General features: G+C 43.5%; 1 protein-coding gene across 2 annotated transcripts; it reads right to left on the bottom strand.

Annotated features, from left to right (window-relative positions):
• Positions 1 to 230: 230 nt before the first annotated feature.
• Positions 231 to 7418, bottom strand: LOC124650352 (histone acetyltransferase GCN5). Of its 2 annotated transcripts, XM_047189885.1 has the most exons (13): positions 6867 to 7416; positions 6685 to 6749; positions 6529 to 6609; positions 6330 to 6401; positions 5827 to 5995; positions 5433 to 5476; positions 5203 to 5302; positions 4064 to 4132; positions 2621 to 2675; positions 1452 to 1567; positions 1034 to 1127; positions 786 to 927; positions 231 to 572 (listed from the first exon to the last, which is right to left on the bottom strand). In XM_047189885.1, the coding sequence occupies exons 1-13, from the start codon at positions 7320 to 7322 to the stop codon at positions 506 to 508; spliced, it is 1530 nt and encodes a 509-aa protein (XP_047045841.1). In that variant the 5' UTR covers positions 7323 to 7416; the 3' UTR covers positions 231 to 505. The 2 variants fall into 2 exon arrangements, with proteins under 2 accessions (XP_047045841.1, XP_047045842.1); XM_047189886.1 differs by lacking the exon at positions 231 to 572 and having other exon boundaries at positions 829 to 944; positions 6867 to 7418.
• Between the last annotated feature and the right edge of the window lie 9460 nt (positions 7419 to 16878).

The following is a 16878-nucleotide window of genomic DNA, read 5'->3' as shown; positions in this document are numbered from 1 at the left end:
GCATGGGAAGCTAGAGCATAGCTCATGTCTAATTCTCTATTTTTAGTGTAAAATGTCATTTCTTTACCTCAAAAATAGTACTCCTTCCATCAAATTTGTTAAAATTTGGATATATCTAGACACTAAATAGCATTTAGATACATCCAAATTTTGACAAATCTTAGACAACTTCATGGGACGGACGGAGGGAGTACAAATAATTTAACAAGTTACAATTAACGAACTTCAAGTGAACAAATTCCCCAAGATAATATAAATATTGTTCGATTTGTATCATCGTTTCACCTTCTTTTGGGTTTTGCAAGTTGGGCGTTCGAGAATTGAGAACAAGTGTTCCCAAAATAATAAGGCTAAAGAGAGCAACAATTTGAACTGGTTTCCAAGTATTATCGGGACAAGATGCTATATTAATAACACATTGCTTGAAGCCTCAAAGGCAATTACTAGCACGTCTGCAGCTACCACGCTTCAAATAAGTAACCATATCCAGTGCGCGGTCATCAGCCTAGTTCTTCGCTGAGGCAGCCTGGGCAAGGTGAGCCTGGATTCTGTTTGTGAAGTAGGCCTCTAACCTGCAGGATCAAAATCAGCGAAACCAATCACTGTGAGATTGAAGCTGGGTGCTTGGTTTTGGTTTTGAAAACAAGCAGTGCTCAATCGTTTGCCTAAGTTCTAAAACCAGATAATAAAGCAAGCAGCAAAAAACTCCAGAAGCCACCTGATAACCAGAACCAATATTTCAAAGAAACCGATATGCAGAGACAACTTCTAAGTTTGTCACTCACCGAGTGGAGCATTTAAAATAGATTGTATCAGGAGAGTTGTAGGTTCTTGCATTGACAAACATTCTTTTCAAGTCGGCTACAAACATCTCTATGGTAACATAGTACTGCTCCGACTCGACCCTTCTCGACATCGTTTTCAAATCTGCAAACAAGCAGCAACTACTCAACTTAAACTAGTATGCTACATATGTTCTGAAAGGTTGACGTCTGGATGACAGAAAGGTAAGCCATAAATTAGTTGAACTCACCAATAGGGTCTTTGATAATATCGTAATAGTCTGGAACATCACGGGAATCCACCGGCTCTTTGAACGGCCAGGCATCAGTATGATCGATCAAACTCTGGAACACAAGTAGTCGTTATTAAACTGGCAGGCTACATGATATACCTATTCACCAGCTATTTAAAAGGCCAGGCATCAGTACGATCGATCAAGCTCTGAAACACAAGTAGTCCTTATTAAACTGGCAGGCTACATGATATATCCATTTCATTTTACAAGCAGGCAGTCTCTTTTTGCAGATTTGCCAAGTCTTTGGAATAGGAGGTTGCATAAAGCTTTTATGATTGGCGAAAGAAAGTGCATACCATCCAACTCAGCCAAGCAAAAGCCACACACACACACACACGCCATATAAATAGATTAGTGAAGATAAAATATTTGCCTTCAACAACAACCGCATGAGGCCAGTAAGCTGCTGTCTGTACGTGTTGTAATCCGAGGAAAATGACGAACGTGATTTGGAATGCCCCCACTGATCAGGAGTCCATCCAGCTTCCCCTGCATAACATAATAGTACTGTCAAATTTGCATCATTACTTTATTATTAAATCAACAAGCAAAAGCTAAACGTCCAAAACTACAAACAGATAGACGCACCTTTATTTTAAGATACCATTAAATACTGAATAGCATCCTCTACAAGTTCCACTTTACAATTGTAGACACATTTGTTTGGTCAATACAAGGTAAAGCTGCACCACTAATGTTCCTACCAATGAGAGATTCCAAAAACTAGCTACCGGTCTACCAAGGGCGTGTTTGGTAGACTGGGCTTAATTTGGGGCTCCCACAGGGCAGGCCCAAAACGCGAGTATATGCGGGTCACAACGCGGAGGGAGCCCAGCAAACCAATCAGTCCAACTTCCATCTCCCCAGGGCCTAGCTGGAAGACATGCAACCTACGAAACGTGCCCCAGAAGTACAACCAGAAAACTTGGATATCTTCAGGTAAAACTTGTTTGAGGGGTTAAAAGATTTAGAGTAAAAACAAGTACTCCATCCTTTCCAAAATATAGGATGTATAGTTAATGGCACACAAATTAAAAACGAACGTGTAGAGTTTTGGGCGAGATTACCCCCGAGTAATTGACATGAGAAAGTAGAATAGTTTGCATGAGATAAGGAAACGTAATCAAATCCCTAAAAAAATTGTCTAGACGAGTGGGGTGCGACGCTATACACCCTAGATTTCAGAATTTTCCTCAAATAACTATATACCTTACATCAAGGAACGAAGGGAGTATGTGGGACCCTACAAAGTTTTATAGAAGTGGGAGGAAGTTGCCTATAGGCTACAGCGGACAGCATCTCTATTAGATGTACCAAACATGCTGCAAGCATTAAGACCGCCAGCTGTAGAAGGTAGAGGAAGTTGCCTATAAGCTACAGGGACAGCATCTCTATTAGACGTACCAAACATGCTGCAAGCATTAGAACAGCCAGCTGTAGATGATAGAGAAGGGTTGCAAAGGGTGTTCAAGTTAAATAGACTACCAGACCAGATTTAGAGTGTGAACACAGAATAATAGGTTTACATATAATACAACTTACTCAAACCAGGGATATCTTCTGGTTTCATCAGTCTTCTTGGAATACCAGCTTCTTTCTGAAAAGAATCAACTTTAAATGCCATGTTGAACAAAACAAAATGTGCACACCAGTGCATATAGACATCCGGAAATTTAAATTATTTATTTTCCTGTGCCTTGTCGCGTTTAGTGTAGAGACAAAACATGATGAGACAAAAATATAACAAGATGCATAGTTCAGTGACGCTTCATTCCAAACAAGGCACACCTCAAACTTTACTACAACTAGCATAGTGCCCCGAGCTTTGCTACAGAAGTATGCATCAGTTTTTTATGAAGCAAACATGTAGTGGCAAACAATCACCACATTCCAGATAACAAGTTAGCTACCACATAGTAATCTGGTGGTAGGCTGTCAACGAACCGAACTCGAGCAAATACAGGTAGGCTCATTTCAAGTTCGTTTTATGTTTCGAGCCAAGCCAAAAGCTCAAGCTCGGCTCGCGAGCCTACAGCCTATAAAAAATCTTAATTTGTTTCGTGCCAGCCAGCATACTGCATCAGGGTGGACGCTTGCAATTGTGCAGGCAAACCATTCCCTGATCCCCTCTCTTACAGCCTGTGCTCCGTGCTATTTTCTACGACAAGCAAGGTGGGACAAATCAAGGTATCAAGGATGCAAAGCACGCAAGTAATCCACATGGCCCATGCCAGGCCATGAAGTAGTTTCACCGGCCAGTGTAGTAGTTCTAGGTGGAGTAGTAAATTACAATCTGGCATTGTTTGGGCTTTCTTTATTTTTACTATTTATAAGATTGCCTATTGAGTCGTAGTTGTAGCAGTTGGGTACGCAGGCCTGGACTTGCTTTTGATGACACAAACAACAAGCTAGACGACCTACTGCTATCGTTCATCGATGGATGGACTTGAGGGCATGTGAGTTTCGCCGAACTGTTCGAGCTCGAGCTCGCCAGGCTCGCAAGCTACACGCAAGGCTTAAGTTCGGCTTGTTAAGACCTTGAGCCGAGTTTTTAGCAAGCCGAGTTCAAACAGTTTATCGAGCTCGAATATTTTTGACAGCCCTACATGAACATAGAGACGGAATGAGAATATTAGCAGGTACGCAAAAAAATGTGGTCCCACATGCTAGTAAGAGTGGAGCTGAGAAATGAACTAACCACCAACTCAGAATTTTCAAAGTAGGAAAATAAAGTATTTATCCAAAATGAGAACAACATCCGACAGAAGGCAGAATCACCCATGCAACCGACCAAATTATTCACGTAATGCGTTCCTTGTATGAGACAGCATTATCCATGTCCTTTTATTTGGCAAAAAATCATATCAATACTGGAAAATAGGGATAACATATATTATCAAGGGGATATAAAAAGCTGAATAGCGCTTTTACCTAGCACTACAACACAATTTTCAGCGGAACACATTCCTCTTAAGAAAAGCTAACCTTTTGAAAATCAATTCCTGAATAAACAATATGGCAGTTAGAAAGCTCTCTGATCTTCTCATCAATTGCCTGCAGAGTAGAAAGAGGAATCGTTACCAAAATGAACTAATACGAAACAATTGCATATTTGATGCTAGAAGGATGAAAAGAAAAAGAAAAGGCATGGCGAAATGGCAATATTCATCATGAAACAGAAAACTAGAAGCAAGAGGGACCAGAAAACATGAAGCTAATGTAATGCACTTCGATTGTAACCCATCAGTAAGAACTAGAAAGTAAAAAACTGGCAAGTATAATTGACAACTTCTAAGTCACTTGATATCAGTGAAACAACTATGCCATGTGATAATACTGGCCATAGGCCCCATTTCCTGATCCACTGTCAGCAATTCCACACAAAAGGGATAGGGAAAGGAAAAAAATTGAGCCCCAAGGGCGCCACAATGCCCCGTCAGCCGAACCAGGCCCCAAGACAACCCACTCCCCTCCCTGCTTCCCGTCCAGTTCCCCTTATGTAAGGAGTAAGGACCCTCGCATGCATGGCCCATTTCCTGATGGTTTCAGTACCTCAGAGCCTGGGCCATTGCTAAAGCTTCCTCATACCCTAATCTAACAATCAAGTAATCAATTTCTCCCGCTTTGTGGATTGCAGCATGCCTCCTGAAAACTCTACTCTGGCATCCCCGCTGCAATCAGGTGGCCATGGTCTGCAGTCACAAAGTTCACGCTACCACCGGTAGACCCTGTCTCAAACCGAGGCACCAAGTCAGTCATTGATCTTCAAGATCAGGACTCACGACAGCCCTCCGTGCACTATATGGGAAACCCAACCATCGCAACGGTGGTATTCATAAACCACTTGAGCAAGGCATGCACCTGATTGAAGGCCAGTGAATAGAACACAGATGGTGCACAAACCCTGTTAAACCAGTATAGTTTTATTTCGCATACTCGTAGCAGGAAGCCGGCCTGTTCTGAGTACTTGGCCGAGTGCCAAGGCCTAGTAGATTTATTTTTCAGAACATTGTGCCTACTTTAGTGATGGCTTAACATCACACATACATGACATCAATGAGAGATTGGTATAAGCTAATTGCTTGCAATTGATGATCAGGGCAGCTATTGGCCTGTCACTAAACCTGTCTTTGACGCCGAATCATCGTTGCCAGATCAACATATGGCAACTTTTGATCAATTCTGCACTCCATCAATATTCCTCCATCATAGTCTTTGATGTACCTAGAACCAGCCAACTGTTAAATTAGCAGTTGTAATGTGACAGTTCGATATATCAATATCATACTCTCAAGGACATAATAAGTTGATAAGAAAACATAATTTACGAACATATGCTTCACAGCAGGCTTACCCTTGCCATCTTTCTTTGTCAAAAGTGATCTCCTTTGTGAAACCCTGCAAATGAAAAACACAAGTATAGTTTTAAATAAACTATACTACCTCTACTCATAAATAGATGAGTTCATAGGAAGCGAGCAGTCAAACCTTAAAAAGTTCTACTAAGATAAACAGAAAAGAATAGATTGGCATGGTGAAAATAGTATCTATAGATTTTCTTCAAAAATATTTGCATAACACAAAAATTTGTAATTTTCTACTAACATATGCCTACAAAGGCTAATGATGCCATTGGAGACCGTGTACACATGGAGAATATAAGGCTCAGGTGTAATTTATACATGCTGCTTCAGATAGCCACACACAATAAATTTAGGAATAATTTCTTCAAGGTCAGATAGCCAAACCTGCTTTACAAAATAGCCAACGGCATTGTTATCTGCATAAGTCAAGAAATGAGTGAGACCGTCAGCATCTCGAGCATGTTGCTTCAGATGATTCATTAACCTTGTTCCATAGCCTTTAACTTGCTCATCGGCTGTAATGGCACAGAATGCTATTTCACCAAACCTCTGGCTACAATTTTTCGAAGAAGAATTAGGCCACAACTTATGCATTCAGACGTTAACTTGTCCAGCAGAAAAGGGATATCATTGACATGGTGTGAAACAGAGTATATTATAACCAAAATAACAGCCATATATCAAATTAAACATACCATCCTGCAATCTGAACATATCACTATCATAAATCTAATCTGCTAATTGCACTGAGATAAATAAAACATAGATTCCAAGAATGAGTACTGTTGTCTGACAGTATATGAGACAATCACATCATTACAGATCACTATGAACTCTCAATCCGGTTAGACCGAATAAATGTTAACTCTCAAATGGCAACAATATACCTTGCATAAGGGCGGTAAGTAATGCCTCCTACAACATTATTATTCCTGATAACCATCATTGACTTGTGAGTTCTGCCAAACAAAAAAAACGGTTAGCTACTACTACTAAAGAATCAAGATATTTAAGCAACTTTCAAAAGTAAGCCAACATTGGCAGTATCTAAATTATCAAATGGGAGCACATTAGATTGGGAATTACCTATCCATAACAAGTCGGACAATATACTCTTTAGGCATATTAGGGAGCTGCCGCGCAAAGATATTCTTCAAACCTACCAACCTGAGGAAGACACATCAGTCAATAACAAACTTCCCATCATATGCTCGTAGCTGTCAAATGAATTATAATACACACCAAATCATATGTTCATCAACTCCATCATTAGAATAGCACAGAAATTTCAGCTTCCCTGTATCTTCCTGCAGATCAAATTAACCTACCTTAGAAAATTCGCATTCTAATGAACACTTGATTACTCTACAATCCAGCAAGCGGTTACCAATAATCAAACAAGAAACTCGAAACCAAATCTCCACCTCGCGCTTGAGGCCCTCCTCGCGGGCGCTGTAGGCGCCGCTGGTCTGTATATTGTCCGTGAAGAGCCCCTTGGAGTCCTCATCTCCGTCGCCTGCCGCAGCAGACGCAGCGTCGTTCTTGGGAGCCACCGCAGACGCTGTGACGGCAGATGCGGACGAGGAATCGGGCTTGGGGGGCCTGCCGGAGGAGGAGGTCGGCGCGGCGTCGAGGCGGGCAGCGGTGAAGGTGGTAAGGGAGTCGTCGTCATCTTCGTCTGAGTGAGAGGAGGACGGAGATGACGGGCGGGAAGGCGAAGATGGGGAGGTTGCGGGGGACGACGGCGCGGTGGTGTCGTCGTCCTCGTCGGCGGTGGCGTCGGAGAGGGACGGCGGCGGAAGCTTCCGCTTGCGGTTGGAAGCGCCGCCTCCGGAGGTGGCGCCGGAATGGGAAGGCGAGGGCGCCGCGAGGCCGTCCATGGGGATTCTAGAAGGTTCGATGGGCTAGGGTTTTGGGGAGATCTGGGAGCTTCCGAAGTATTCTCGCTGGCATGTGGCCAGTTTAGGGCGGCTGTGGCTGGCTGACCCTGCAGGAAAAGCTGCACCAAAAGCTGCTGCGTAGAAAAAGCTGCTGTTTTAATTTTCACTGTTTGGCAAATTAGCTGGCTGCTCGCTACAAAGAGATGAACTGTCTAAATTATCCAAATTTCAATAACATGTATTTAATTATTTACGCTGATTATGTGATTATAAAAATAACAAGATTACACGAAAACAAAATGTCCATCCAGATATACAATATACTACTACCGGTCAACACTAAATAATTATCGTTTTCCTCCATGAAAAAAAGGTCTTTTTCCTCAATCATATCCATCGTGAGTACTGAAGTCACACAGATGCAGATCCACTGCGTGTGCTCCATCTTTTTCCCACGCATCAACACAGGACCGAGGTGAAGGACCCGTCAGCGCGAGATCCCCTAGAGGCTAGATCTTTGATGAATCCCATGCCTGAGCTTTAACCAGATCCAACGGGAGGCAGAGGCGATGTTGGTCCAGGGGGCGACAGCACGTCGACGACGCGAATCGGGCGGCCCCATCGATCTTGGACGGCGCAGGTCGAGGGACGATAACAGCAAGAGACGGGCGACTCGACAGCAGAGAGGACTCAGCGACGGGGAGGAGGACTGGCGGCGGGGAAGATGTCCGGCGTTGGGGACGAAGCTGTTCGCCGGTGGGAGTCGAGAAGGATTCGGGGACTCGTGCTCATACGCGAGCAAGGGCGGCGCAGTTTTCGGGTCATTGTGGGGGTGGGGAATGACCGGTATGGTTAGGGAGGCAGGGAGAAGATGGCACGCGACACCTTTTGGCTCAGGGTGGCACACTACTCGTAATTATCCCGAACGACATGTCCGAACGTGGATATCGCTTCGCTCGCTTAGGAGAAAGCCGCGGGAAGCCGCCCGAAACGCCTCTAAAGGTGCTTTTCCTTATTTGCCTATTTCGTTCGGTGGCTTCGGCGAAGCCCAAAGCACAGCCACCCCGTTTGTTTCGTTTGGGTGGCTTTTTTTACTGGAAAGCCAATAAAAGCCCAAACAAACACCCCTACTCGATCGTCTCACTCGAGTACTCGACCACTAGTAAGTGTGCAACATACAATATAATAATATTGTTTTAAAAAAAATTGAACAAGGGTTGGGTCCGGAAAAAGAAAATTGCAGTACAGTCCAAGAGGAAAAAGAAAATTGCAAACAGGACCTTTACTTTTACACTAAGGACCTCGAAAAGAAACTGAGAAAGCAATCGAATCCATAGAGTCCTTCTCCACCGCATCTCCATGACGAGCTCAACAGCCGGAGCAGCGATGCCGACACCGGGGACGAACCACTTGGGACAGCATCTCTGTTGTACATTCGACTGGAGCTGAAGAGCCTCCGAGGTGGCCTGCAGCCAGGAGGTTGAAGAACCACTAGATTGTGGCCAAGGAGGGCCGCCTACCGACCATAGGAAGCTGAGGCAAGACGGTCGTCGCCGTCGCGCGTCCCCAGCTGAATAAATCCAGAAGAAAGCAGCCTGAGAACCCCTAGCCATGTATCCACTTCCAAGATACTTTGCTCCACCCACCATGGACACAGCAGAATAGACAGGGAGCACATGACCGGCATCGATTTTATTGGAAAGAAATTGGGGGAGGGGATATGGAGCAACGACAGATGAATCATACCATCGCCATGGATCTGGCAGTGCAGTGAAGGCATAAGTCCCTCCACCTTCAATCCCACATCTCCTCTTCTCGTTGTCATCACCATGATCCAGAGTAAGAGAAAGATATGAAAAGTCAGAGGAGAAACCGGACCCAAATCCTACTTTATTGGCCAAGAGGAAGCGATACCTACAAACTAAAAAGAGCATAAACCAGACCCCCCACCCACCCGTCGCCGACCACCATGGCCGCCGGCGGCAAGGGGGAGGCATGTGGGGGATCTACGGCGGAAGGGCTCAAGCATAGCCAAGTCTCCACAGAAATTTAATTTCTCTTTAAGCTAGATTTTTATCAGAGCTACTCCCTCTGGTCCTAAATTAAATATAAGCCACATAGTTTTTTGACATGAAAATTAAGGAACGAATATTTAGGAAAAATTACACCATGTTTGGCTAGGATTAACCCTAAGTAATTGTCGTGAGCTAATAGAGGACTTTGCATTACATAAGTAAACCTAATCAAATCTCTAAAAATATTATCCATACAAGTAAGGCAACGCAATAAACCTTATATTTTAGATTTTTTTCTCAAAAAACTATATGTCTTATATATAGGAACGGAGGGAGTATTTAATTAGTCACATGGCTCACTGATGTAAGTATATGCCTATAACGCATGGTTACCCACATGTCTTCGCAGAAATTGCATGATTCATAAAAATATATTATAATTGGTTAAAAAATTATTAACGCTAGTAAGGATTGGTTATCCACTATTTATTATTTGATTTGATGACTAGTAAAAATGTCCATGTGTTGCAATGGAAGATAATACAAACTAAATCATAACAGATCATGTCTCCAAATTTATTTGTTGTACTCCTCTTGTCCATAAAAGGATGATGGTGATTTACATAAATTCATATATATCTTATACACTAAATAGAGTCTAGATACGTTTAAATCTAGATAAACTCGCGACATTCTTTTTGAATATGAATATCTTTTAACACATTGTTGTATTTAGATACATCTAAACCATTTATACATGCAGTGTGACATAATTTATCAGGCTACCATTAGCTACCATTAGCAATATAACGAATGTCTTGTGCAATAATCAGCGTTGCAGTATTGAAATAATTTCTCATACTCAAGTGGGCTTCCAATTGATAGTCCCTATTTCACATTTAGAGTTGCAATGCTAAGAGAATTTTCTTATACTCAAGTGGCTCCCAATTAATCATTCCTGAATTATACAGCATGTTAGTGTACTTGAAGCTAGTACAGATTATCTTGATTAATAAAAAGACAGAAACTACACCCGAAAGCATGCTAGATTGTGTTGACTGGTAAAACATGGAAGTCCATGTGGCCTTGTTGATTCCATCATATACAATTCCGTAGGACCGAAATGTTTGGGCATTGTAGCGAGCGTGTAAAAGATGTATGATGTGGGCATTACCCTTCGGTTACCCAACATCAGTCTACCTCCCTTGGCCTAACTAGGGGCCCACAAAGATTATCCAAGACCATGGTGAGTCCATACGTCGGTTGCAATGAAGGAGACCAATCAGAAGATGGATTCTTGATGGACAAGGTAAGAAGACGTCGATAAAGGAAAGAATAGATTAGATCTCAATGTAACCTAGTTGAGTTCGGACAGGACTCTCGAGACCTGGACTGCTATAAAGGCCAGGAGAGGATCTGCCGAACGACAGAACAACAATACGCAGAACCACCATGACTTAGAGCGAAACCCCTAAAATCCTTGCCTCCCGGCGAGTCGATCATAGTAGTCTATCGGCTACCCCATTGTAACCCGTTTACTCGATAAATCAAGATCAGACATGCAGGAAGTAAGTGTTTTACCTCATCGAGGGCCCCGAACCTGGGTAAATCTCTCTCCCCGTTTGTTTGGTATCCGATGTCTCGTGCTAGCCTGCAGGATTTCGTCAACCCTAATCCTCTCATGGTGGGCATTGCTGACGAGCTCCCTCGTCAATTGGCGACGTCTGTGGGAAACCTGCTGGTACAAGGCACTTCATCGGCTATTCCGATCGTGTCGGCTACAACTTCACCGGCATCGCCACCACCATCGGCTCTGTCATTGCCGAACTCGGGGAACTCGATTCGTTTCGGGTCCTTCGAGTTCACTCCGCACACCGACGCGTCGCGCCCGGCCTTCTCGGGCATGCGCGGCGGGATTGACATGACGTTCGGGAGCGTCCACTTCCGCGTCGACTCTGGGGGCGTTCTTCGGCTCCCGGGCCCGATCGCTCCTGGCACAACAAAAATTGCGACTTCATCGACAGCTACGTCTACTGCTTCATCACCAACCGCGGTCGATCTATTGGCTGCATCGTCGGTGTCAACTCCGGCGTCTTCATCATCATCGTCGCGTCGTACTATGTTCACCGTGTCTATCGGGTCTGACGATTCCGGATCATCGGATCTAACATCGTACTGCTGCCTCAACTGCGACATGAGGCACGGACTTGGCTCGGATGATTCATTGTTTGTCTGCAGCGCCAAGTACTCCTCCGTCGAAGAAAGTATCGATAACACCACCCCCGTAGCTGCAACACGAGCGGCTCACCACCAAATCTACGCCATCATCAATCCTCATACGGGAGTCGAGATCTCCGAGTGTGAACACACCCCGCGCATCAATCGTGAGAGGCGACGAGATGCCGAAGCCAGCGGCAGTAATGCTGACAGCATGCACATTGTCTCTAGGGAAGAGTGGGAAGCTGCTCACAACGCCGTAGTCAACAATACTCGGCTTCCCATCGGCAGGCACCCTCAATGCATATCATGTCATCCTGGAGAAGAACCGAGTTCGGTTTGTGTTATCACCAGATTTTGGCCAAATCAGGAGATGGGCCGTAATTGAGATGGGCTTGGAGGATATACACGTGGAGCGTCTATGAAGCGGCCTTGCACGAGAATTTGGGCTAGATTGCCCGTGTATCTGTACATTATAGTAGATTGCATCTTAGTTTAGAATTAAAAGATAGAGTTTAGCCCGTACACGGTTAGGTGTACTTCCGAATTAGAAAGTCCCTTGGACTATAAATATGTACCTAGGGTTATTGAGAAAGGAGGACAATCACGTTCACAACAAACACAAACTAGGCGCATCGCCACCCCTTGTTTCGAGGGTTTCTTCCGGGTAAGCATCATGCTGCCTAGATCGCATCTTGCGATCTAGGCGATATAGGTTTATTCGTTATCTTGTGTTGCTCGTGCTGAAGCATTGTTGATGGCGAGTAGCATTACTTATCGTAGGTGTTTTGGGGCTTGCATCGATGCTTTTCTTATACATATTTGCTTAGCTATGCCGTCCCTCGATATCTAGCTGTCCTTGCACCTATCTAGGTGTAAGGACAGCACCTTGCTTGTTCGTTATTTAGTAGATCCAATCTGTTATAGTTGCTCCTTGTTCTTCAAGGATTAGTTTGATATCTGTATGATTAGGCCTTATGCTGGGTTTGGATGATCCGGTAGTGCGTGAGGTGTGGTTTGCTGTTCCTAGAAGGGATGTTCCGGGAATTGACTTAACGTTGGTTTTTAGGCCTCTTTTAGGAGTGGTTTTCCATCATCTTTCGTATCTGCTAGGCTCAACTACGCGTAGGATGTTCCGGTTATGCGGTGAAAACCCTAAACTGTCGTAGATTGGTTTAGCTTTGTTTTGATCAAGCGGGATCCCCATGTCATCGTAAATCCAACGTGAACCATGGGGCAATCGGCTCTCCGAGCCGATCCACAGGGCAACCTGAGAGCCGATCGGGCTCGTATTTAATGTTTACGTGTCTACCATGCAGGAAACTAATCGAAGCGATCCAACACCTTCCTGACCAGGTATAGGTCAGGTGGCACGCCCTTGCAACCGCTAGGACGTGTGCCGGAGCATTGCGGGACGACGTCGAGGGACCAGGGCCCACCCAGCAGTCTTGGTAGCCTCCCGGCTCTTCGTGTCGCTTAGTCACTGATATGTCTCCGACATATCGATAATTTCTTATGTTCCATGCCACATTATTGATGATATCTACATGTTTTATGCACATTATATGTCATATTTATGTGTTTTCTGGAACTAACCTATTAACAAGATGCCGAAGTGCCGATCCTCGTTTTCTGCTGTTTTTGGTTTCGAAATCCTAGTAAGGAAATATTCTCGGAATCGGACGAAATCAAGACCCGGGTTCCTATTTTTCCCGGAACCATCCGGAACACCCGAGAGCCGCCGGAGGGAAGCCCCGGGGGCCCCACACCACACCCGGCGCGGCCGGAGCGGGGCCGCGCCGCCCTATGGTGTGGTGGCCCCGAGCCCCCTCCGAGGCTGCCCTTCCGCCTATTTAAAGCCTCCGTCGCGAAAACCCTATTACGTTCGACGAAACCCACGTAAACCTTCCGGAGCCGCCGCCATCGCGAAGCCAAGATCCGGGGACAGGAGTCTCCGTTCCGGCACGCCGCCGGAACGGGGAAGTGCCCCCGGAAGGCTTCTCCATCGACACCGTTGCCATCTCCACCGCCATCTTCATCACCGCCGCTCGCTCCCATGAGGAGGGAGTAGTTCTCCATCGAGGCTCGGGGCTGTACCGGTAGCTATGTGGTTCATCTCTCTCCTATGTACTTCAATACAATAATCTCATGAGCTGCCTTACATGATTGAGATTCATATGATGATGCTTGTAATCTAGATGTCGTTATGCTAGTCAAGTGAATTTTACTTATGTGATCTCCGGAGACTCCTTGTCCCACGTGTGTAAAGGTGACAAGTGTGTGCACCGTGTGGGTATCTTAGGCTATATTTCACGAATACTTATTCACCGTTATGAATGGCATAGTGAAGTGCTTATTTATATCTCTTTATGATTGCAATGTGTTTGTATCACAATTTATCTATGTGCTACTCTAGCAATGTTATTAAAGTAGTTTTATTCCTCCTACACGGTGTAATGGTGACAGTGTGTGCATCCGTGTTAGTACTTGGTGTATGCTATGATTATGATCTCTTGTAGATTATGAAGTTAACTATTGCTATGATGGTATTAATGTGATCTATTCCTCCTACATAGTGTGAAGGTGACAAGTGTGCATACTATGTTAGTACTTGGTTTAGTCTTATTGATCTTTCATGCACTCTAAGGTTATTTAAATATGAACATTGAATTGTGGAGCTTGTTAACTCCGGCATTGAGGGTTCGTGTAATCCTACGCAATGTGTTCATCATCCAACAAGAGTGTAGAGTATGCATTTATCTATTCTGTTATGTGATCAAAGTTGAGAGTGTCCACTAGTGAAAGTCTATTCCCTAGGCCTTGTTCCTAAATATCGCTATCGCTGCTTGTTTACTTGTTTTATCTGCGTTACTACGCTACCATATTACCACCATCAACCACACGCCGACAAGCTATTTTCCGGCGCCGTTACTACTTGCTCATACTTATTCATACCACCTGTATTTCACTATATCTTCGCCGAACTAGTGCACCTATTAGGTGTGTTGGGGACACAAGAGACTTCTTGCTTTGTGGTTGCGGGGTTGCATGAGAGGGATATCTTTGACCTCTTCCTCCCCGAGTTCGATAAACCTTGGGTGATCCACTTAAGGGAAACTTGCTCGCTGTTCTACAAACCTCTGCTCTTGGAGGCCCAACACTGTCTACAAGAATAGAAGCTCCCGTAGACATCAAGCACTTTTCCGGCGCCGTTGTCGGGGAGGAAAGGTAAAAGGTACTCACACTCCGGATCTCGGCTACTAAGCTATTTTCGCCGTTGTAAGTACTCGAAGCTATTTCCTTTAGATCCTGCAATTGCATCTTTTTGTTTCTTGTTTACACTAGTTTGGCATAATGGACAACAATGAGCTTCTTATTCTATTTCCGATTTAAGACATGGATGGTTTGATGCGAAAATTAAAAAACCTATGGAACCTTATTTGCATGCTGGTAGAAATATTAGTATGAACGCTTTGAACACCATTGTTGATAATGATATAGAAAGTTCTAAGCTTGGGGAAGCTGGTTTTCATGATCTTTTTAGTCCCCCAAGCATTGAGGAGAAAATTTTCTTTGATGATACTTTGCCTCCTATTTATGATGATTATAATGATAGTGGTCTTTTGGTGCCACCTACTATGGAGAGTAAATTTTGTTGTGATTATACTATGCCTCCTACACTTGATGAGAATAATAATGATAGCTACTTTGTTGAATTTGCTCCCACTATTACCAATAAAATTGATTATGCTTATGTGGAGAGTAATAATTTTATGCATGAGACTCATGATAAGAATGCTTTATGTGATAGTTATATTGTTGAGCTTGCTCATGATGCTACTGAAAGTTATTATGAGAGAGGAAAATATGGTTGTAGAAATTTTCATGTTACTAAAATGCCTCTCTATGTGCTGAAATTTTTGAAGCTACACTTGTTTTATCTTCTTATGCTTGTTACTTTGCTCTTCATGAACTTGTTTATTTACAAGATTCCTATGCATAGGAAGCATGTTAGACTTAAATTTGTTTTGAATTTGCCTCTTGATGCTCTCTTTTGCTTCAAATACTATTTCTTGCGAGTGCATCATTAAAACTGCTGAGCCCATCTTAATGGCTAAAAAGAAAGAACTTCTTGGGAGATAACCCATGTGTTATTTTGCTACAGTACTTTGTTTTATATTTGTGTCATGGAAGTTGTTTACTACTGTAGCAACCTCTCCTTATCTTAGTTTTATGTTTTGTTGTACCAAGTAAAGTCTTTGATAGTAAAGTGAATACTAGATTTGGATTACTGCGCAGAAACAGATTTCTTTGCTCGTCACGAATCTGGGTCTAATTCTCTGTAGGTAACTCAGAAAATTATGCCAATTTACGTGAGTGATCCTCGGATACGTACGCAACTTTCATTCAATTTGGGCATTTTCATTTGAGCAAGTCCGGTGCCTCGATAAAATCCATCTTTACGGACCGTTCTGTTTTGACAGATTCTCGCCTTTTATTTCGCATTGCCTCTTTTGCTATGTTGGATGAATTTCTTTGTTCCATTAATGTCCAGTAGCTTTATGCAATGTCCAGAAGTGTTAAGAATGGTTGTGTCACCTCTGAACATGTTAATTTTTATTGTGCACTAACCCTCTAATGAATTGTTTCGAGTTTGGTGTGGAGGAAGTTTTCAAGGGTCAAGAGAGGAGGATGATATACTATGATCAAGAAGAGTGAAGAGTCTAAGCTTGGGGATGCCCCCGTGGTTCACCCCTGCATATTTGAAGAAGACTCAAGCGTCTAAGCTTGGGGATGCCCAAGGCATCCCCTTCTTCATCGACAAATTTATCAGGTTCCTCCCTTGAAACTATATTTTTATTCGGTCACATCTTATGTACTTTACTTGGAGCGTCTGTTTGTTTTTGTTTGAATAAATGCTTGTGTGGGAGAGAGACACGCTCCGCTGGTTCATATGAACACATGTGTTCTTAGCTTCTAATTTTCATGGCGAAGGTTGAAACTGCTTCGTTAAATTGTTATATGGTTGGAATTGGAAAATGATACATGTAGTATTTGCTATAATGTCTTGGATAATGTGATACTTGGCAATTGTTGTGCTCATGTTTAAGCTCTTGCATCATATACTTTGCACCCATTAATGAAGAAACACTTAGAGCTTGCTAATTTGGTTTGCATATTTGGTTTCTCTAAAGTCTAGATAATATCTAGTATTGAGTTTTGAACAACAAGGAAGATGGTGTAGAGTCTTATAATATTTACAATATGTCTTTTATGTGAGTTTTGCTGCACCGTTCATCCTTGTGTTTGTTTCAAATAACCTT

This window comes from Lolium rigidum, chromosome 4 (assembly GCF_022539505.1).
Source record: "Lolium rigidum isolate FL_2022 chromosome 4, APGP_CSIRO_Lrig_0.1, whole genome shotgun sequence".
NCBI lineage: Eukaryota > Viridiplantae > Streptophyta > Magnoliopsida > Poales > Poaceae > Lolium > Lolium rigidum.
The sequence above is the reverse complement of the archived record's forward strand: the minus strand, read 5'-3'. Positions and strand labels throughout refer to the sequence as shown.

Coding starts and splice junctions, on each gene's coding strand:
- LOC124650352 (XM_047189885.1), bottom strand. CDS start 7,322: ATGGACGGCCTCGCGGCGCCCTCGCCTTCCCATTCCGGCGCCACCTCC. Junction 1,568..2,620: donor AGAAGATATCCCTGGTTTGA/GTAAGTTGTATT, acceptor TATGTTATGCAG/GGGAAGCTGGATGGACTCCT. Junction 1,128..1,451: donor TCATGCGGTTGTTGTTGAAG/GCAAATATTTTA, acceptor CTTGTGTTCCAG/AGTTTGATCGATCATACTGA.